Source organism: Staurois parvus, unplaced genomic scaffold (genome assembly GCF_062004578.1).
Source record: "Staurois parvus isolate SC_StPar_1 unplaced genomic scaffold, SC_StPar_1.0 ptg000006l, whole genome shotgun sequence".
Classification (NCBI taxonomy): Eukaryota; Metazoa; Chordata; class Amphibia; order Anura; family Ranidae; genus Staurois; species Staurois parvus.
In genome coordinates, this window is record NW_028317802.1 from 10,692,228 (window position 1) to 10,715,256 (window position 23,029).

Sequence of the window (23,029 nt, forward strand, 5' to 3'; positions counted from 1 at the left end):
CAAGTTATAGTACTTCAGGAGCACACACGTTATCCAGTACCCAGTGCCAGGATGACACCCTTTCAGCAATTCAGAGGATCTCAATCATGTAGAACCATAGTACATCTGTACACAGGTCTTTGTTCATATTACAGAGTGGGAGTGTGACTGGTTTCTACTGCAATGTTTTTGTAATAAAATGACAGAACTTTTAGTACAGCCAAAGACCTGTGTGCAAATGTACTACAGTTCTGCACTATTTAAAGAATGATTAATAGTTCTCGAAAACAAATGCACACTGATATATGATGGAAGTTATTGCATTTTAATATCTCAGCCCTTTTTTCTTCTTTGAAGCTGTAATCTGAAAGTCTTTAAATATATAGTAAAGCTAAAAAAAAAAAAAATAAGTCTAGAAGTGTGGTTGTCACCCAATGTTACTGAACGTGAAAACCATACACAAATTATAAGAATTGGTCAAATATGTAAGAGGTGACTGTAGCCGTATTAGTGCACTTGCGATAGAAACAATTGAGTACTGTCCGTGATACTTTTTTATTTGCACTAACATACAATTTTGAGGACAAGCTTTCGGGGTATGTCCCCTTCTTCAAGGTCCAAGCAGTACTGTTACAAAGTTTTAGCAGAATGTTAGAAGATATGTGGGGATTGAGAAAAAAAAAGGATGAATTTGCACAGACATACCATCAAGGAACATAAAGAAGATGACCTCTGCATACCTGTAGGACACCATTTCGCACAACCAGACCACATTATGGAAGACCTCAATGTTTTAGTTCTTAAAGGAAATTTCAAATCTATCCAGGAAAGAAAAACTTCTGAACTAAGAATGATAATTCTATTTGACACAAGAGATAACGGCCCTAATTTGGACATGGGATTCCTCAGTCATTATCCAACATATTTATGACTCCCTCTGTGAGTGTTGTTCTTATGCTTTGCTGTTTTTATCTCTAGGCTAACCTTAGGCTTGTGTTTCTTTTTTTTTTCTCAATCCGCACATGTCTTCTAACATTCTGCTAAAACTTTGTAACAGTACTGCTTGAACCTTGAAGGGGACACTCCCCGAAAGCTTGTCCTCAAAATTGTATGTTAGTGCAAATAAAAAAAGTATCACGGACAGTACTCAATTGTTTCTGTCAAATATGTAAATAATCATAAAACAAATGCATAAGTATTAAAAACAAACTAAAGGTCCCATGCTAGAGATTCCACCCAAGAGTAGAGAGGAAACATATCTTCAGGCATTCTTATTATTTAAAGTGGATGTATACTCGTGGAGGAAAAAACTAAAAAAGATTGGTTTCAGGAGCTTTTTAAAGATACCATACAAGTAAGCACAATATATTTGCACATTATGGCATAAATACCTGAGATAATAATCCCCTCTAGTGCTGCATCCACACTGCCCTCATAGTCAGCACTTTTATCTTCACTCATTGTTCTTCTGGGTTTGAAGTCTCCAGCAATCTTGATAGGTTGGGCCAGAATGATGGAACTCCTGAACATGTACATGGGAGTTACTTCATCCTGACACAGAATCATGCCTAGACTGTACACTGAACTGTATGTACTGAGTTGCTCAGATACACTCAAAAAGAAGAAATGCTGATAGATAGGGACACATATTTATGATAGAAGAGACCCTCAGTACCTCTTCTGTGATAATTTCCTTCATAGAAAGCCCCCCACCAGACTACATTCAAATAATTACTTTACTTTCACTTTAAATGCCCTGGAAAATGTGATATTGGTGTACAAATCCATGAATCATCAACTTCATTAAACTCATAATTAACAAATAGCCACATTATTACCCATAAATTACAATATTAATGTTAAGTAAAGATAAGTAAATAAAATCAAATATCACATGTGGCTCAAAACTACAAAAGTGTCTTTTGTGGTCCTTCCAGTACAGTGTTGTGGTAATGCCAGTACAGTCATAGTAAAAAGAATACCAAAACATTTAATTGCTAATCAGCATTATAAAACTTACACATCAGGAATTACTTTTCAGATAATACATTTTGGAATTTTGGTATTTGACACCTTTAGGTTGATCTACTAAGGTGGTAGAGCATGTTTACTAAGTAAAGTAAACTTTCACTTTGCAAGGTGAACATGTCCCAAGCTTGGTAAATAAGGTGAAGCCATGTTTACTTTGAATACCCAAAATAAATAAAAACAAAATAAATAAAAACAAAATTCTCAAAAAAAACAGGATTTTTGCTAGCACGTGGTTGAATGACTTGATCGAATACAGTTTTACCATATTTACTTAATTTATTGTACATTTATTTTGCAAATTGAACAGAATTTGTTCCTTTAGTAAATCAAAGACTAGAGACATTTCACCTAATGGAATGGATTTACCATTATCTTAGTGAAGGTGAACCTCTGTTCATTTTAAATACCCAGTCGTAAGTAAGGAAAAAGCAAAAACAGAATTTTTGCCTTGACTGGATCATTGAAGTAAATGTAATTTCTCCTTATTCTCTGAGTGAACATTTTCTAACTCTGTAGTAAATCAACCTTATTTATTTGAAAGTGTATACACAGAAACAGCATGTTTTGTTACATTAGCCACTTGGATTTCAAATTCCAAGCAAATTTTCCATTCTAATTTCTCAGGTGGGAGGCACAAATATTGCATGCCTAACTTGATGTCATTTGGAACTCTGAATCCACTGCAGATTCCCTCATCATGATGTAAACTAACTAGGTGTATTGAGCTGTATATTTCTATCTGATGTCAGTTTAATTGAATGATCAACTGCAAAAGTTTCCCCAGTTTTATGAGGTACCAGGAATACAAAGGGTCCTACTGGGAAGTCTGTATATCCTATTGGTATCCCTGGATCAGTGGGTTAGTGGGTAGTTTAAGGTCAAGCTTTCATGTTTATTCTGTGAAACCTTTGTTTTTATTCACATAATGTATGTTGAAAGAGATCAAATGCCATACACCAAGAAATAAATATTGTTTATGGGTTCTTAATAGATGTAAATAAATATTGGATTTTGAACAATTTTTAGGGTTGTGGTACCATTAATATTCACCCTTTTGTTTGACAATCTCTTGCCTATCATTTTAGAAAATGTTTATTACTATGTTTTAACATCCAGGTTCCATTGACTTCAGTTGGGTTCAGATTTGCCATTGGAACTTTAGTCATGTTCTGCAAACCAGGCTCTAATCAGACCCAGGTACATTTGTCTCATATGTAATATTCATATTCCAACACAGTTCTAGAGATCAGTTTAAATTTACCATTACATGTCCAGTGAACTTATTGAATAATGCACTGATGAAAGAAATAGGTATAGATAGAGTGGATCATTTTTCAAAATCTCGGCTTGTGCTGCTGCTAGTCAGACTCTCACCATAATTTTTTAACACAAAGAAGAAATTGATGCTGTGCATAAGGCACAGACGATGGTAATTTATTAAATACTCTAAATCAACAACCAGCTGCATTTCCTCAAATCAATCAGTCAGACCCAATTTTTCCAGAACAGGTTTGAACCTATCTGCTATATGATAACACAAGCAGTTCACACTCAAGACATCTTTAATCATGATATAAATGGAAAATGTACCCAGCAAACCCTATATACGTGTACATTTTTAGCGGGTTCTAGCAGCAAAGATGGATGGTACAGTCTCAACCACAAATACAAAGCATTTGTAGGCATACATTGGTCTGGCAGTTTATTGCATGGTAGCACAAGCCAAACTAATGGAAGATGAAAAGTCCATTAATAAGACAAAAATAAGATGAAAAAGCAAAGACCTTGCAAAGACTGAAGTTTCTGAGCCTCTCCTATCAGGGTACACATATAGTTACATAGAAATGTATATACTGTACATTGGGATCACCGTACTACATATATATATATATATAAACTTAGATAAATAAATTGTGAAGAATTGCTTAATGATAGGAAGAAATTAAACCAATCCATCAAAGCTACTGTTTTTTCCACTCCATATAGTGCAGAATTTAACAACGTTAAGAACATATTGCAAAGATATTACCAGTAATATATAATGACCCCACCTATGCTCAAATATTAGCTAAGGGGATTAAGGTTGTTCCTTGTAAGGCTCCTACTTTGGGTTGTTATTTGTCTCCTAGCCTTTTTCTACACAATGGAACACTGACACATCAGCTTCAATTGAAAGGAACTTTGTGGGTTTCACAACTGTTCCTGCTGCTCGCATTTAAAAAGAGGGACCACTGTATATTTTACTAGTGTTAAAAAACATTTTAGGATTTCATCCTTTATTAATTGCAACACCAGGAATTTAATATATGTCATCACATGTGGCCACTGTTTGATTCAATATATGGGTCGGACTACCTGCCAACTGAAGGATTGTTTACAAGATCACTTATATGACATTGAAAAAACATTCCACTAATGTGGCCAAATATTTTAATGATTGTCATAATAGTGACGCCTTAGCTGTGTCTATACAGGGTATAGAAAAAAATGTAGCCCCAAGGAGAGGAGAAGACAAGGTTAGACTTTTATGTAAAAGAGAGGTGTTTTGGATTTTTTGCTTGGGTACAAAAAAGCCTCGCGAACTTAATCATGAATGGGATGTGTCACATTCTTATGAATGAGTATATGTTTTTTTCATTAATAGATTAAAAGAAATGCTTTTCCATTTCGTGATTAGTCATCGAGACTGATGGTATATGTTGTGACTTTTTCTTTTTCTTTTGTTTTTCCTTTTCCTGCTTTTGATTTACTATTATGTATAAACCTGTTTTTAATTGATTTGTATTTCATTCTTTTTTAAATTAAATACGTGTACCTAACATGTGATAAGTGATCGCTAATTAACAGCTGCAGGCTAATTGCTCTTCATGGGTCTCAATTAAATCAGAGCTTGTTACAATTGTATACATATATACCCAAGTGGAACACCTTTTGTTAACTATGAATAAGCGCTGGATTTAGCGTGAAACACGTTAGCTGGATCTACTGTCTTTACACACTGTATTTTAAGTTGCTTTTATTATATTTCTACAATAAAGGTGATATCTTTTTGGATGGGCAGCCAACCAGATTATTCCTTTCTTCTACTATGGAGCCTGTGACAGATAGGGCCAGTACCTGAAAGTGTGTTAGTGGAGATGGAGAGGAAAATTACCTTGAGAGGTGTTCATTCTGCACAGAAATAAACACTGGTAGTATTTTAGAAAGCATCGTCATATTATTATAATTCCCATTACAAACAGAATGCTAATGTATTCTCACCGGTATGGCACTGTTTGAAGATGTGTCATTTCCAAGTCCTGAGTCATCAGCATCAATTAGATTTTCTACAGGAACTTCTTGTTTTGATTGTACATAAGTAAAGTCGTTTTCACATGAATCCAAAGCCACACAAACATTGTAAGAGTAGGGAAGGGTTAAGTTTCCATCGCTGTACATAGAAAGTATTCTGGGATCAACTGTTGGATACAAATTTGTATTTAGAGGTCCAAGATACGGAGTGGGTTTTGGTTGCTTGCATTTTGAAATGAAGACTAACATTACAGTAATAATAAATAAAAATGAAATGATGGCTAGGGCAATTACTAGATACAAGTGCAGATTGGTTTGAGAATCTTCATTGACCTGATTGTTTATTTTAGGAGCCACCTGTTGGAAGTTATCTGCAATAGCAAGATTTAAAGTGACTGTAGCTGAGAGAGTGGGGACTCCATTGTCCTTCACCATAACCACAACCTTATGTTTCAGAATATCTTTTTCTTGAAAAGAACGTAATGTTCGGATTTCTCCTGTATGTTCATTGATGGTGAAGTAAGATGGTTCTGACATTTGTATGAAATGATAAGACAGCCAAGCATTGTGCCCAACATCTGCATCCACTGCAACCACCTTTGTTACTAAAGATCCTGGTTCTGAGGTAAAAGGGACCATCTCAAACACAGCTGATCCTCCACTTTCTGGATATGGATACAAGATTTTTGGTTCATTGTCATTGTGATCTACTATTCGGATTATCAATGTTGAATTGCTACTAAGTGAAGGAGCACCATTGTCTCTGGCATTAACTTGTATTATGAACTCCTTATGCTTTTCATAGTCAAATGATCTCTGAGCATAAAGGACTCCATTCTCCACATTGACAGAAAAATAAGAGGGCATTGGGAATTCTTCACTGTATACTGAATATATGATTTTAGCATTTTCTCCATAATCTGGATCTGAAGCTTGAACTCTGTATATAGAGGCTCCAGGTAAATTATTCTCTGGTACATAAACAACATAAGGGGATTTCATAAAAACTGGTGGGTTGTCATTAACATCTAAAATCTCCAGTTTGATTATCCTTCTGCTGGAAAGAGGAGGAGACCCTCTGTCTCCAGCTAACACTGTGATGTTGTAAATAGATACTTTCTCTCTGTCCAAATGACTTGTAGTCACAATTTTGTAGTAGCTATCAGATGATGATATCAGACTGAAAGGTGTCTCCTCTAAAATGATACAATCAACTTGTCCATTTTCTCCTGAATCTTTATCATGAATTTCAATGAGTGCTACCATTGTTCCAGGTGCAGAATCCTCAGGAATAGGTGAGGATAATGAGGTGATTGATATCTCTGGAGCATTGTCATTTTCATCTAGAACTTCTATCAACACCTTACAATGGGACACAAGTCCTCCTCCATCCTTAGCCTGAACAAAAAGTTCATAATTCCTTGTCTTCTCAAAATCCAACTCCTTGTGTATTTTAATGTCACCAGTTCTAGAATTAATACTGAAAAGGCCAGAGGGATGGATGTGCCCTGATGTTTTGCTGAAGGAATAAGTGATTTGTCCATTTGTACCAGAATCTTTGTCCGTAGCATTTACATTGATTATAGTAGTATTCACTGCACTATTCTCATTCACACTAACTTTGTACACCTCATGAGAAAATATTGGAAAATTATCATTAGCATCAATAACAATGATTCGTATCACAGCTGTTCCAGATCTCACAGGATTTCCCCCATCCAGGGCTGTTAAAATCAGTTCATGAACATTTTGTAATTCTTGATCCAGTGATTTCTCCAACACAAGCTCAGGAGATTGAAATCCATCACTGCTAATCTTCATACTTAGTGTAAAATGTGAATTGTCACTGAGCTTGTATATCTGAACTGAATTAACACCGATATCAAGATCTTCTGCATGTTGTAATGCAAATCTTGTTCCTGGTGATGTTAGCTCAATAGTTTCTATAGTGAAGGTCTCAGGATAAAACACTGGAGGATTGTCATTAATATCCAGAATTTCTATTTTCACTTTGAAAATATTAAAAGGATTTTCAAGCACAGCATCAAAGGTTAGGAAGCAGGTAGCTTCTTCTCCGCACAATGTCTCTCTGTCTATCCTGTCCTTCACATAGAGATTTCCATTATCTACATTCACATAAAAATATTTCTCTGAGTCTCTTGACACAATTCTCAGCTTTCTAGATGAGAGCTGTTTAATAGCTAATCCAAGATCATCTGCAATATTTGCTATAACAAAGTCTTTTCTCATTTCTTCTGCAATGGAATAATGAATCTGAGCAGAGGCTAAACTACACAGACAGAAAAATATGAAGGGAATTAATACTTGCCACCTCAGTCTTTTGTATGTCTTAGGCTTCAGATGTTCCATTCTTGCATCTGCAATCTTGCATCAAATATTTTTTTATATTTGTAATCCAGTGAGACAGGAAAATGCACCATTGAATCCACTTGTTAATGAAAAGAAATATTATCCAGCATTTTTTTGGTGAGAGAATCCAGAAAATGTCTGTGCCTCTTCATGCAGATCTGCAGTGTGTGTGAATGATGAAAATACCAGTGGATCTCCAGTTCTGTATTTTTCTGCTTATTGGTCAAACAGCGGCGCTCTGAGGTGTAATTGAGGAACTGCAATGCTAAAGTTTTGTTCAATAGATCTTATATTTAGGTTATTTTAAATATTTTAATTTTGGCTTAACCAAATATTGTTCTGAATATTTTATATATTTAATGACATCTAATGTATTTGAAAACTGTCTGAAATTAGCTGATTGAAATGCTTTTGTATTAAATAAGATACTTATATTCAGGAATACCCAATTTTTCTTTTCTCCATAATAGAAGATTTCTGAGTTCAGACAAATATCAAAAATGTTTGTATGTATGCATTGAAAATATTAACAAGAAATTGTCTCTGTGATCTAATTCATATTAACATACTACAAAATACAGATATGTTAAAACTTGCACTTTAACCTCCCTAGCGGTCTGATTATGTCCATATTTCTGTGCTGAAAGCGGTAAATTTTTTTGCATGGAAATATGTATTTTTTTATTGTAGGCCTGTAATTTTTAGGAATAACTCACTGAAATCTGTCCGAACAACAGTCTAGTATACATCCCGGGTATGTTACAATTTGAAAAATGAAATCATAAAGTATAATTTAATAAATAATCATAAAAAATAATAAATTTAATTCAATAATATAATCAAACCAAAAACACTGAAATTTGAAACTGAGCACAAAGTTCGCACATCACTGAGCAAAGTCGCAAAATCGTTTTCAGTGTCTGATGACAAATTTCCCCACAAATCATTATCACTGAATTCTGCAAGTTGTTCTGATTTACTATCGCTGTTCTCTAGCTGGTCTAAAACCACTTTTGACCTAAAGGGACGCTTTTTGGATGCCATGGACTTTTCTCAGTTTCCAGGCAGAAAGAACAGTCAAAATGCAGGCAGGGCACAGGACAAAGCACTAGGGACAAAATGTATGTGAAATGATACAGTAATGTTATACTATGCGATTTTAGTGTATTTACTGAATGTCACTTTTTGTCATTTTCAAATTTGCCGCCGTTCCGTCCCCTGTACGTCCCGACGCTCGCAGGGGACGGAACCCAGATGACAGATGCCGGCATCCGCCGGAGTACATTACAGGGGACACTGCAGGAGGGACATCGCGGGAGCGCAGGACAAGGTAAGAGATCGAGGGATCCCGGAGCAGCACCTCATGGTAAGCCCGAGTGTAGCTCGGGGTTACTACTTGTGGTACTGAAACTTTACCCCGAGCTACGCTCGGGAATACCGCCAGGGAGGTTAATGAAGCCACTCCCAAGGCATGCCACAAGTGGACCATACAGTTACTCTTGTTCTCATGTGCCTCAGGAGTTCAAACACCTGGCAGGTGGGGCATTCACTTACAAACCTGCCATATGAAAATGACATTATCCAGAAGGCCCATTGCTTTTCAAGATAGTTATCTGTATATTTTACCAGGAAATAGTGCCTGAATTCTCTTTACTTTCAAATGGTACTATAGTGGATGGTTTCCAAGCATGACACATTAAAGCTAATACTTATTCTTCTGTACAAATGGACGAATTTGCTTAATTAGTAGAACGCTATTTAAAGTGATGGTGTGATTAACAATCCTAAATAATAAAAAATGCACTGATGTGTGCATACTTGCTAACATTGTGACATAGGAAAAAGGACACATTTTAGTACATAGTATGCAGTAAAAGGACACACCTTTGTCATGCCCCATGATGGCAATCAATGGGTAGTGAGGCTAGAGTATAATTCTCTAAGGGTTGGCACTAACCATCACTTTTGTGTTTCTGCTCTGAAAATTAAATCCATCTAAAATTATAAGAACTATTCCACTTCTGTATATAAATACTTGTAAAACAATTGAACATATGTTTAATGCAAGCAAAAGTTCCTATGCTAGAGGTGCCACCCCAGAGTAGAGAGGAAGCATATCTTCAGTCATCCTAGCCATGATTATTCAAAGCCTACTGGAAAATGTGATCTTCATTAAACACCTGTTAAACAAATGAGTAAAGAAAATGTAAATCTCTGTTCCTGTGTAGTCACTCCTCTTTTTCAGCACATCATACTCCGATAAGTCTGAGTCAGGAAAAAAGCTTGGACTATATAAGAATGAAATTATTTCTTCTGGTTAAACTAGTCTGTCAATCACTGTAGTTCAGCAGAGGAGAGAAAACAGATACACACAGTTTGAATAGCGGGCTTAAAATTTCCAAGCCTTCCTTTAAGGTGAAAGTAAGTAAATGGGTTAACTGGGTTTACTCAATGCTGCACAGTGTGGTGAGGCAAAACAGTGTTCATTATTTTTCTTCCCCATAAAAATTAGTTTTAATAAATTAGTTATTGCAACACAATTCTAGAGTTCAGTACAAATGTAACATTACATTTCCCCTGAATTTACTAAATCATACACTGAATAAAGAAATACAGATAGTGTAACATGGGCCTAAAACCAAAAAAAAAAGAAATAGATGCAGTTGGACAATATATAAGGCCGACATGCAGTTAGACAATGCAGGAGGTACTGATTTATCAAAGACTTTAAAACATGAACCAACTGCACTTCCTCAAATCAAGCAATCACACCCAAACTTTTATTCTACTACTGTCATTTTCCAGTGTAGGTTTCAACCTAACTGATTTGGATTAACACATCCTTACAAATAAGTGAAGGTGGATAGTACAGCCCCAACCATACATTGAATACAAAGCATCTCTAGGCATAAAGTAATCAGTGATTCTATTGCATGATAAGCAAAAGCCAAACTAATAGAATATGAAATGTCCATGAATCAAATGCACTGCTGAGACTGACATTTTTGAGCCACTGCTCAGACTGACATTTTTGAGCCACGGGTCTATACTAAATAATATGAAGTAGTTCTAGGATTAGGTGATATATACATTTGAACTTAGAAAAATAAAGTCTGTTTATGTACCTGCACCAATGAGGGGTAATCTGGCTAATAAGTGTTTTAGAGCCAGGGTTTTGTAGGGTTACCCTGTGTTGGTGTAAGATTGTGTATTTTGGTTATTATTTGTGGGTTTGTGGTTGGATATATAACTGTGGTTTTATTGTATATGTTTTAAAGAAAAAAAAAAGAAAACTAAACAATGGCAGTGTTTTGAAAAGTGCCTACATTTTTTTGTATTTTATTTTTTGATGCGAGAATGCAGTTAACAAATAGCCACAACATTTGGCCAGTAGGACAATACAAAATTGAAAACATACAGTTTGTTATTATAGTATGAGAACCAGGTATCAGTGCTGGATCAAAGGATGGACAATAACCACTTCCTGTCCAGACACTTTTACCCCCTTCCTGTCCAGGTCAATTTTCAGCATTCAGCGCTATCACACTTTGAATGACAATTGCACGGTCATGCAACACTGTACCCATATGAATTTTTTACCATTTTTTTGAGACAGATAAAGCTTTATTTTGGTGGTATTTATTCACCGCTGGGATTTTTATTTTTTTTGCTATGTAAATGAAAATGTCCAAAATTTTGAAAAAGTGTTTTTCTTATAAAATTTTGCAAATAAATAATATTTCATCATAAATCTTGGCCAAAATTTATTCCGTTATCTTTTTAGTAAGAAACAAAAAATACGCCAAATTAGTTTATAACCAAAAATTTAAATTTTTAAACATTTTTTTTACATTTTTATTTTTTTTTTATATTATTATTTGGTTTTATTTTGGTTTTTTTTTACATACTGTCACCCTAGCAGTACAGTGTCACCATGGTGACACTGTAGTACTTGTGGGGGGTGAAGAAGATTTTTTTTTTTCTTACAGTGATTGCTTTTACACCCATATAGGATGTAAAATCATTCATTTCTCTTTCTCTCTGTCTGCATTCTTGCAGCCATTGAGAAATACTGTGTGAGCTGTGATTGGTCAGAGCTTGTTACATGGTACACGGCTGTTGTGAATAGCCTTGTACCATGTGACCTCTGGGATCATTCACAGATTTCACAGGTAGTAAGCAATGATGTAACAAGTGACATCTTGCTTACTACTTTGCATGTGATCACTGATTGGCCATTCAGTGATCACATGTTTGGGACCTCGTACAGAGGTCCCGTCCGACGATTGGTGTTTCACTGTGTCCGGAGGACACAGCGGGCACCGGATCGTGGTGCTGCGCGCTCCCAGGGAGCGCGCACAACTAGAAATAGCGGGTGCCTTTTATGAATGGCAACCCGCCCCTGGAGTGCCACCGTCCTGCCATTTAAAAACAGTAGGCGGATGGCAAGTGGTTAAGAAACAGAAAAAAAAAGATGAATGGAGGGTAGGATATCAATTGGAGGGTCAGTGGCTAACAGTCTGGTTGGAAACCATTGCGTATATTGAAAACATTGTACTATTGATTTTTGGGTATCTGTAGGCAAGGTTTGAATGAAAGACTCTCAGATATCAAAGAATTTTTGGACCCCTTACTACTTATGTAAGGAGGCCTCCACCCATTCCATGTGAAAAACATAAGAGAGTTTGTCTATAAACATAGAAACAGTGGGGGGTTCTGGGTAGATCCACTTATGTAAAATGGTTTTTCCTGCTACAAGGGATATGACAATTAGGAATTGTTTATATCCTCTTGAGATTTTAACACCTGGTATGTTGATTAGGTCAAAGAGTGCCCATTCAGGGGTTAGAGGTAAGTAGTTTACTAAGTGTGTGTTAGCATAATGCACAACTGTGTTTCAGAATTATTTAATCTTTGGACATGCCCAGAAGGCATGGAACAAGTCTGCATCTAGCCTACATTTTAATCTAATTACCATTTCCAATATTTGAAGTTGTTGTTTTGTTGTTTTATACTCACCTGTGTGGCACAGTTTGAAGATGTGTCTTTCCCACTTTCATTTCCAGGCCCCGAGTCATCAGCATCAATTAGATTTTCTACAGGAACTTCTTGTTTGGATTGTACATAAGTAAAGTCGTTTTCACATGAATCCAAAGCCACACAAACATTGTAAGAGTAGGGAAGGGTTAAGTTTCCATCACTGTACATAGAAAGTATTCTGGGATCAACTGTTGGATACAAATTTGTATTTAGAGGTCCAAGATACGGAGTGGGTTTTGGTTGCTTGCATTTTGAAATGAAGACTAACATTACAGTAATAATAAATAAAAATGAAATGATGGCTAGGGCAATTACTAGATACAAGTGCAGATTGGTTTGAGAATCTTCATTAACCTGATTGTTTATTTTAGGAGCCACCTGTTGGAAGTTATCTGCAATAGCAAGATTTAAAGTGACTGTAGCTGAGAGACAGGGATCTCCATTGTCCTTCACCATAACCACAACCTTATGCTTCAGTATATCTTTTTCCTGAAAAGAACGTAATGTCCTGATTTCTCCTGTATGTTCATTGATGGTGAAGTAAGATGGTTCTGACATTTGTATGAAATGATAAGACAGCCAAGCATTGTGCCCAACATCTGCATCCACTGCAACCACCTTTGTTATTAAGGATCCTGGTTCTGAGGTAAAAGGGACCATCTCAAACAGAGCTGACCCCCCACTTTCTGGATATGGATACAAGATTTTTGGTTCATTGTCATTGTGATCTACTATTCGGATTATCAATGTTGAATTGCTACTAAGTGAAGGAGAACCATTGTCTCTGGCATTAACTTGTATTATGAACTCCTTATGCTTTTCATAGTCAAATGATCTCTGAGCATAAAGGGCTCCATTCTCCACATTGACAGAAAAATAAGAGGGCATTGGGAATTCTTCACTGTATACTGAATATATAATTTTAGCATTTTCTCCATAATCTGGATCTGAAGCTTGAACTCTGTATATCGAGGCTCCAGGTAGATTATTTTCTGGTACATAAACAACATAAGGGGATTTCATAAAAACTGGTGGGTTGTCATTAACATCTGAAATCTCCAGTTTGATTATCCTTCTGCTGGAAAGAGGAGGAGATCCTCTGTCCCCAGCTAACACTGTGATGTTGTAAATAGATATTTTTTCTCTGTCCAAATGACTTGTAGCCACAATTTTGTAATAGCTATCAGATGATGATATCAGACTGAAAGGTGTCTCCTCTAAAATAATACAATCAACTTGTCCATTTTCTCCTGAATCTTTATCATGAATTTCAATGAGCGCTATAATTGTTCCAGGTGCAGAATCCTCAGGAATAGGTGAGGATAATGAGGTGATTGATATCTCTGGAGCATTGTCATTCTCATCTATAACTTCTATCAACACCTTACAATGGGACACAAGTCCTCCTCCATCCTTAGCCTGAACAAAAAGTTCATAATTCCTTGTCTTCTCAAAATCCAACTTTTTGTGTATTTTAATGTCACCAGTTCCAGAATTAATACTGAAAAGGCCAGAAGGATGGACATTTCCTGATGTTTTGCTGAAGAAATAAGTGATTTGCCCATTTGTACCAGAATCTTTGTCCGTAGCATTTACATTGATTATAGTAGTATTTACTGCACTATTCTCATTCACACTAATTTTGTAAACCTCATGAGAAAATATTGGAAAATTATCATTAACATCAATAACAATGATTCGTATTACAGCTGTTCCAGATCTCACAGGATTTCCCCCATCCAGAGCTGTTAAAATAAGTTCATGAACATTTTGTAATTCTTGATCCAGTGATTTCTCTAACACAAGCTCAGGAGATTGAAATCCATCACTGCCAATCTTCATACTTAGTGTAAAATGTGAATTGTCACTGAGCTTGTATATCTGAACTGAATTAACACCGATATCAAGATCTTCTGCATGTTGTAATGCAAATCTTGTTCCTGGTGATGTTAGTTCAATAGTTTCTATAGTGAAGGTCTCAGGATAAAACACTGGAGGATTGTCATTAATATCCAGAATTTCTATTTTCACTTTAAAAATATTAATAGGATTTTCAAGCACAGCATCAAAGGTTAGGAAGCAGGTAGCTTCTTCTCCACAAAATGTCTCTCTGTCTATCCTGTCCTTCACATAGAGATTTCCATTATCTACATTCACATAAAAATATTTCTCTGAGTCTCGTGACACAATTCTCAGTTTTCTAGATGAGAGCTGTTTAATAGCTAATCCAAGATCATCTGCAATATTTGCTATAACAGAGTCTTTTCTCATTTCTTCTGCAATGGAATAATGAATCTGAGCAGAGGCTAAACTACACAGACAGAAAAATATGAAGGGAATTAATACTTGCCACCTCAGTCTTTTGTATGTCTTAGGCTTCAACTGCTCCATTCTTGCATCTGCAATCTTGCATCAAATATTTTTTTGTATTTGTAATCCAGTGAGACAGGAAACATACACCATTGAATCCACTTGTTAATGAAAAAAAATATTATCCAGCATCTTTATGGTGAGAGAATCCAGAAAATGTCTGTGCCTCTTCATGCAGATCTGCAGTGTATGTGAATGATGAAAACACCAGTGGATCTCCAGTTCTGTATTTTTCTGCTTATTGGTCAAACAGCGGCGCTCTGAGGTGTAATTGAGGAACTGCAATGCTAGTGTTTTGTTCAACAGATCTTATATTTAGGTTATTTTAAATATTTTAATTTTGACTTAACCAAATATCATGGAGAATATTTTTTTATATTTAATGACATCTAATATATTTGAAAACTGTCTGAAATTAGCTGACTGAAATGATTTTGTATTAAATAAGATACTTATATTCAGGAATACACAATTTTTTCTCTCCCCATAATAGAAGATTTCTGAGTTCAGACAAATTTCAAGAATGTTCGTATATATGCATTGAAAATATTAACAAGAAATTGTCTCTGTGATCTAATTCATATTAACATACTACAAAATACAGATACCTTCAAATTTGTACTTTACTGAAGCCACTCTCAAGGCATGCCACAAGTGGACCATACAGTCACTCTTGTTCTCATGTGGCTCAGGGGTTCAAACACCTGGCAGGTGGGGCATTCACTTACAAACCTGCCATATGAAAATTACATTATCCAGAAGGTCCATTGCTTTTGAAGATAGTTATCTGTATATTTTACCAGGAAATAGTGCCTGAATTCTCTTTACTTTCAAATGGTACTATAGTGGATGGTTTCCAAGCATGACACATTAAAACTGATACTTATTCTTCTGTACAAATGGACGAATTTGTTTAATTAGTAGAACACTATTTAAAGTGATGGTGTGATTAACAATTCTAAATAACAAAAAATGCACTGATGTGTGCATACTTGCTAACATTGTGACATAGGAAAAAGGACACATTTTAGTACATAGTATGCAGTAAAAGGACACACCTCTATCATGCCCCATGATGGCAATCAATGGGTAGTGAGGCTAGAGTATAATTCTCTAAGGGTTGACATTAACCATTACTTTTGTGTTTCTGCTCTGAAAATTAAATACATCTAAAATTATAAGAACTATTCCACTTCTGTATATAAATACTTGTAAAACAATTGAACATATGTTTAATGCAAACTAAAGGTCCTATGTTAGAGGTGCCACCCCAGAGTAGAAGAAGCACATCTTCAGTCATCCTAGCCATTATTATTCAAAACCTACTGGAAAATGTGATCTTCATAGACCATCTCAAACACAGCTGATCCCCCACTTTCAGGATATGGATACAAGATTTTTGTTCATTGTCATTGTGATCCACTATTCGGATTATCAATGTTAAATTGCTACTAAGTGAAGGAGAACCATTTTCTCTGGCATTAACTTGTATTATGAACTCCTTATACTTTTCATAGTCAAATGATCTCTGAGCATAAAGGGCTCCATTCTCCACATTGACAGAAAAATAAGAGGGCATTGGGAATTCTTCACTGTATATTGAATATATAGTTTTAGCATTTTCTCCATAATTTGGATCTGAAGCTTGAACTCTGTATATTGAGACTCCGGGTAGATTATTCTCTGGTACATAAACAACATAAGGGGATTTCATAAAAACTGGTGGATTGTCATTAACATCTGAAATCTCCAGTTTGATTATCCTTCTGCTGGAAAGAGAAGGAGATCCTCTGTATCCAGCTAAGTAAATTGGTTAACTGGGTTTACTCAACGCCTCACAGTGTGGTGAGGCAAAACAGTGTTCATTATTTTTCTTTTCCATGAAAATTAGTTTTAATAAACTAATTATTCCAACACAATTCTAGAGTTCAGTCCAAATATAACATTACATTTACACTGAATTTACGAAATCATACACTGAATAACAAAATACAGATAGTGTAGCATGGGCCTAAAGCGAAAAAAAAAAGAAGAAATTGATGCAGTTGGACAATATATAAGGCCGACATGCAGTTAGACAATGCAGAAGGTACTGATTTATCAAAGACTTTAAAACATCAACCAATTGCACATCCTCAAATCAAGCAATCACGCCCAAACTTTAATTCTACTACTGTCATTTTCCAGTATAGGTTTCAATCTAACTGATTTGGATTAACACAACCTTACAAATAAGTGAAGGTGGATAGTACAGCCCCAACCATATATTAAATACAAAGCATCTCTAGGCATAAATCAGTAATTGAGTCTATTGCATGATAAGCAAAAGCCAAACTAATAGAATATGAAATGCCCATGTATCAAATCCACTGCTGAGACTGACATTTTTGAGCCACGGGTCTATACTAAATACTATGAAGTAGTTCTAGGATTAGGTGATATATACATTTGAACTTAGAAAAATACAGTCTGTTTATGTACATGCACCAATAAGGGGAAATCTAGCTATAAGAAGTGTTTTAGAGCCAGGGTTGTATAGGGTTACCCTGTGTTGGTGTAAGATTGTGTATTTTGGTTATTGTTTGTGGGTTTGTGGTTGGATATATAACTGTGGTTTTATTGTATATTGTATGTTTAATGGAAAATAAAAATAAAATTAAAAAAGAGAACACTAAACAATGGCAGTGTTTTGGAAAGCGCCTACATTTTTTTAAATTTTATTTTTTGATGCAAGAATGCAAGGAGGCCTCCACCCATTCCATTCGAAAAACATAAGAGAGTTTGTCTATAAACAAAGAAACAGTGGGGGGTCTGGGTAGATCCACTTATGTAAAATGGTTTTTCTTGCTACAAGGGATATGACAATTAGGAATTGTTTACATCCTCTTGAGATTTTAACACCTGGTATGTTGATTAGGTCAAAGAGTGCCCATTCAGGGGTTAGAGGTAAGTAGTTTACTAAGTGTGTGGTAGCATAATGCACAACTGTGTTTCAGAATTGTTTAATCTTGGGACATGCCCAGAAGGCATGGAACAAGTCTGCATCTAGCCTACATTTTAATCTAATTACCATTTCCAATATTTGAAGAGTTATTTTATACTCACCTGTATGGCACAGTTTGAAGATGTGTCTTTCCCACTTTCATTTCCAGGCCCCGAGTCATCAGCATCAATTAGATTTTCTACGGGAACTTCTTGTTTGGATTGTACATAAGTAAAGTCGTTTTCACATGAATCCAAAGCCACACAAACATTGTAAGAGTAGGGAAGGGTTAAGTTTCCATCACTGTACATAGAAAGTATTCTGGGATCAACTGTTGGATACAAATTTGTATTTAGAGGTCCAAGATACGGAGTGGGTTTTGGTTGCTTGCATTTTGAAATGAAGACTAACATTACAGTAATAATAAATAAAAATGAAATGATGGCTAGGGCAATTACTAGATACAAGTGCAGATTGGTTTGAGAATCTTCATTGATCTGATTGTTTATTTTAGGAGCCACCTGTTGGAAGTTATCTGCAATAGCAAGATTTAAAGTGACAGTAGCTGAGAGACAGGGATCTCCATTGTCCTTCACCATAACCACAACCTTATGTTTCAGTATATCTTTTTCCTGAAAAGTACGTAATGTCCTGATTTCTCCTGTATGTTCATTGATGGTGAAATAAGATGGTTCTGACATTTGTATGAAATGATAAGACAACCAAGCATTGTGCCCAACATCTGCATCCACTGCAACCACCTTTGTTATTAAGGACCCTGGCTCTGAGGCAAAAGAGACCATCTCAAACACAGCTGATCCTCCACTTTCTGGATATGGATACAAAATTTTTGGTTGATTATCATTGTGATCTACTATTCGAATTACCAATGTTGAGTTGCTGTTCAATGATGGAGAACCATTGTCTCGGGCATTAACTTGTACCACAAATTCCTTGTGCTTTTCATAGTCAAATGATCTCTGTGCATAGATGACTCCATTTTCCATGTTGACAGAAAAATAAGAGGACACTGAAAAATCTCCACTAAAAATGGAATATATAATTTTAGCATTTTCTCCAAAATCTGAATCTGAAGCTTGCACTCTGTAGATAGAGGCACCAGGAAGATTATTCTCTGGTACATAAGCAACATAAGGGAATTTCATAAAAACTGGCGGGTTGTCATTAACATCTGAAATCTCCAGTCTGATTTTTCTTCTACTGGAAAGCGGTGGAGACCCTCTGTCTCTAGCTATCACTGTGATGTTATAACTGGATATTGCCTCTCTATCCAAATTACTTGTAGTCACAATTCTGTAATAGCTATCAGATGATAATATTAAGCTAAAAGGTGTTTCTTCTAAAATGTTACAGTCAACTTGTCCATTTTCTCCTGAATCTTTATCATGAACTTCAATGAGTGCTAACATTGTTCCAGGTGAAGAGTCTTCAGGAATGGGTGAAGATAATGATGTAATGGATATCTCTGGTGCATTATCATTCTCATCCATCACTTCTATCAATACCTTACAATGAGAAACAAGTCCTCCTCCATCCTCAGCTTGAATAGACAGTTCATAATTTCTTATCTTTTCAAAATCTAACTTTCTGTTTATTTTAATATCACCACTTTTTGGTTCAATACTGAAGAGGCCAGAAGGATGGACATTTCCTGATGTTTTGCTGAAGGAATAAGTGATTTGCCCATTTGTACCAGAATCTTTGTCTGTAGCATTTACATTGATTATAGTAGTATTTACTGCACTATTCTCAATCACACTAACTTTGTATACCTTATGAGAAAATATTGGAAAATTATCATTAACATCAATAACAAAGATTCTTATTATAGCTGTTCCAGATCTCACAGGATTTCCTCCATCCATAGCTGTTAAAATCAGTTCATGAACATTTTTTAATTCTTGATCCAGTGATTTCTCTAACACAAGCTCAAGAGATTGAAATCCATCACTGCCAATCTTCTGACTTAGTGTAAAATGTGAATTGTCATTGAGTTTATATGTCTGTACTGAGTTAATACCAATATCCAGATCTTCTGCATTTTGTAGTGCAAATCTTGTTCCTGGTGACGTTAGCTCAATTGTCTGTATACTGAAAGTCTCAGGATAAAACACTGGAGGATTGTCATTAATATCCTGAATATCTATTTTCACTTTATAAATATTAAAAGGGTTCTCAAGCACAGCATCAAATGTTAGGAAGCAGGTAACTTCTGCTCCACACAATGTCTCTCTGTCTATCCTGTCCTTCACATAGAGATTTCCATTATCTACATTCACATAAAAATATTTCTCTGAGTCTCGTGACACAATTCTCAGTTTTCTAGATGAGAGCTGCTTAATGTCTAATCCAAGATCATCTGCAATATTTGCTATAACAGAGTCTTTTCTTAATTCTTCAGCAATGGAATAATTAATCTGCCCTGAGGCTGAATGACACAGCCAGAAGGTTAAGAAAGAAAATAATACTTGCCACCTTAGCCTTTTCCATGTCTTTGGCTTCATCTGATTCATTGTGTACATCCGCAATCTTCTGTCAAAAATTTTTATATAGAGTATTTGTAATCCAGTGCGAGAGAAAGACAGCACTGTTTAATCCACTTGTTAAAAGAAAAGAGAAATTATCCAGCACCTTTTGCAGAGAAAATCCAGTAATGTCTGTGCCTCTTCATGCAGATCTGCAGTGTGTGTGAATGATGAAAATACCAGTGGATCTCCAGTTCTGTATTTTTCTGCTTATTGGTCAAACAGCGGCGCTCTGAGGTGTAATTTAGGAACTGCAATGCTAATGTTTTGTTCTGTAAAACTCATGTTAAGGCTATTTTAAATGTTCTATTTTAGATTAAAAGAACTAAATATCATTCTGAACATAGTTCATATCTAATAACATCTGTTTTTGCTACATACTATATGATGTAGTATTTATTTATGTCTATTTTGTATGCATGTGAATAATCAATAATGTACAATGTATACATTTATATTTCTTCATTAACTAAAATAAATGTTGAAGTATTTCTCTGTAAACTGTATTTGAAAAATTATCTAAAATGACATGACTCCAATGCTTTTGCATTAAACAAGGTCTCTATACACAGTCAGATCCAATTTGTATTTTCCTCATTATAGACATGAGATCTCTGGGGTCAACCAAAATGTAAGCATTTCCTAAGGTATGTATTGAAAATATTTACCCCTTGATGTCATATATATTTACAAATAACAAAATACAGATAGTTTAAACCTGTTTCAAAAATAATATTTTCAAAATCATACAACTACACCTTTCAGGGAGAATTAATTTATGTGTAATGTAATTAAATTCAATAAATTTCCAAAGCAGCACTGTCTAAAGGCTACCTATTACTCTTGCACTTTAGTGAAGCCACTCATGTAGTGTATCACAGGACCAGAATCACCATCCCTGTTCTGATGTGGTTCAGTGGTTATGTCACCACTCTATATGGTTGTCTGGTTCGGGAAAGGCCTCAAAGATGTTTTAATCACCTGGAAGATAGGGCATTCACTTACAAGTCTGATATATGAAAATAATATTTTCCTTGAGGTATTGGATGCAGTTATTTGCACATAAATACAGGAAACAGTTTTTAAAGTATGTTTCCCATATGGAAGAAAAATATATTTGAAATATATTTTAAAAATATTCTTCCCAAATATATTGCCATATATTTGAAAAACTACAATTTTGGCCATATTCAATATATTTCAAATTTATGTTAAAATGACTTTTTTATATATTAAAAACAAATCTGGAGAATATATTTAAAAAAATATATATTTTTAAAAATACATTTTTTTAAAATGTATTCTTCAGATCTTTTTTAACATATAAAAAAGTCATTTTAACATATATTTTAACATATATTTGTAAATGCATTCCAAAAATGTAGATTTATATTTTTAAAACAGTATATTATAAATGTATTTTTAAAAATATTTTTCATATATTTTGTAATAAAAACACATTTCAACATAAAGTATATATATATATAATTAATGAAATATATTTTAAAATATATTGAATATGGCCAAAATTGTAGTATTTCAAATATATGGCAATATATCTGGGAATAATATTTTAATATTACAATACAATCTTCTTCCTTTAGATTGTAAGCTCCATGAGCAGGGCCCTCACATTCCTTCTGTACTGAAAGGTATTGTAACTGTACTGTACCTGTTATATTGTAAAGCGTTGCGCAAACTGTTGGCGCTATATAAATCCTGTATAATAATAATAATAATAATATATTGTTCTGTAAAAATTAACTAATTTGCTAGATAGGTAGAACAGTATTTATTTTAAGTGATTAAAACTCCTCATAACACTGGTATACGGTAAATATTATTTGCATTCTTACAAATTGTAATATGAAGTTCTATACAAAAACAGAAAGGCTAAATTAAGATTTACAGCTAGGACTGCAGCTGTCAACCAATGTGCCAAAATCAAGAGTGAAGCCACTCTCCTAAAAGTCGAAAATACGCTTATTGATGTTATCTGGTACATGGATAAACTATCTACTCCTCTTACGTGCATTGTAGAGAAACTTTAATGGTACCACTCCAAGCTGGAGATGAAGGGAGGTCACCCCGCTGGCAAAGGGAAAGGAAGGAGTAGTGTCCCAAAGAGGTTCCAATTATTCTGTATAGGTAGAGAGAAGGACGCTGCTCTAGACCGACTCTGGGATTCAGATGAGTTGAATGGCCTCAGCACTCACTCCAGCCATGGTCTCTGATGTGTTTCATCCTGCCCAAAGGGGACTGGTCACAGAGGCGAGAAGGATACAGACAGCCAGAGAATATATCTGCATTGTTGGCCATGAAAAGGATTAATGTGAAACTGAAACAGGTGTGTATGTATGTGTGTGAGGGAAGCAAGGGGAAACGTGAAAAATATATGGCAAAGAGTAAGGGTAAGCAT

At 35.2% G+C, this 23,029-nt stretch overlaps 1 protein-coding gene across 23 annotated transcripts in view; it reads right to left on the minus strand.

Annotated features, from left to right (window-relative positions):
• Positions 1 to 23,029, minus strand: part of LOC149474329 (protocadherin gamma-A3-like) — a 440,639-nt gene that overhangs the window by 222,027 nt on the left and 195,583 nt on the right. The window contains exon 1 of one of the 23 annotated variants that reach the window (XM_089658972.1): positions 18,187 to 20,638. The exons of 20 other annotated variants lie outside the window; for them this stretch is intronic. In XM_089658972.1, the coding sequence (XP_089515098.1) occupies positions 18,187 to 20,607 (2,421 nt within the window). In that variant the 5' untranslated portion in view covers positions 20,608 to 20,638. Of the gene's footprint in view, positions 1 to 5,271; positions 7,804 to 12,690; positions 15,233 to 18,186; positions 20,639 to 23,029 lie in introns of those variants that run through there. 2 more of the 23 variants (XM_089659040.1, XM_089659058.1) reach the window with 2 other exon arrangements.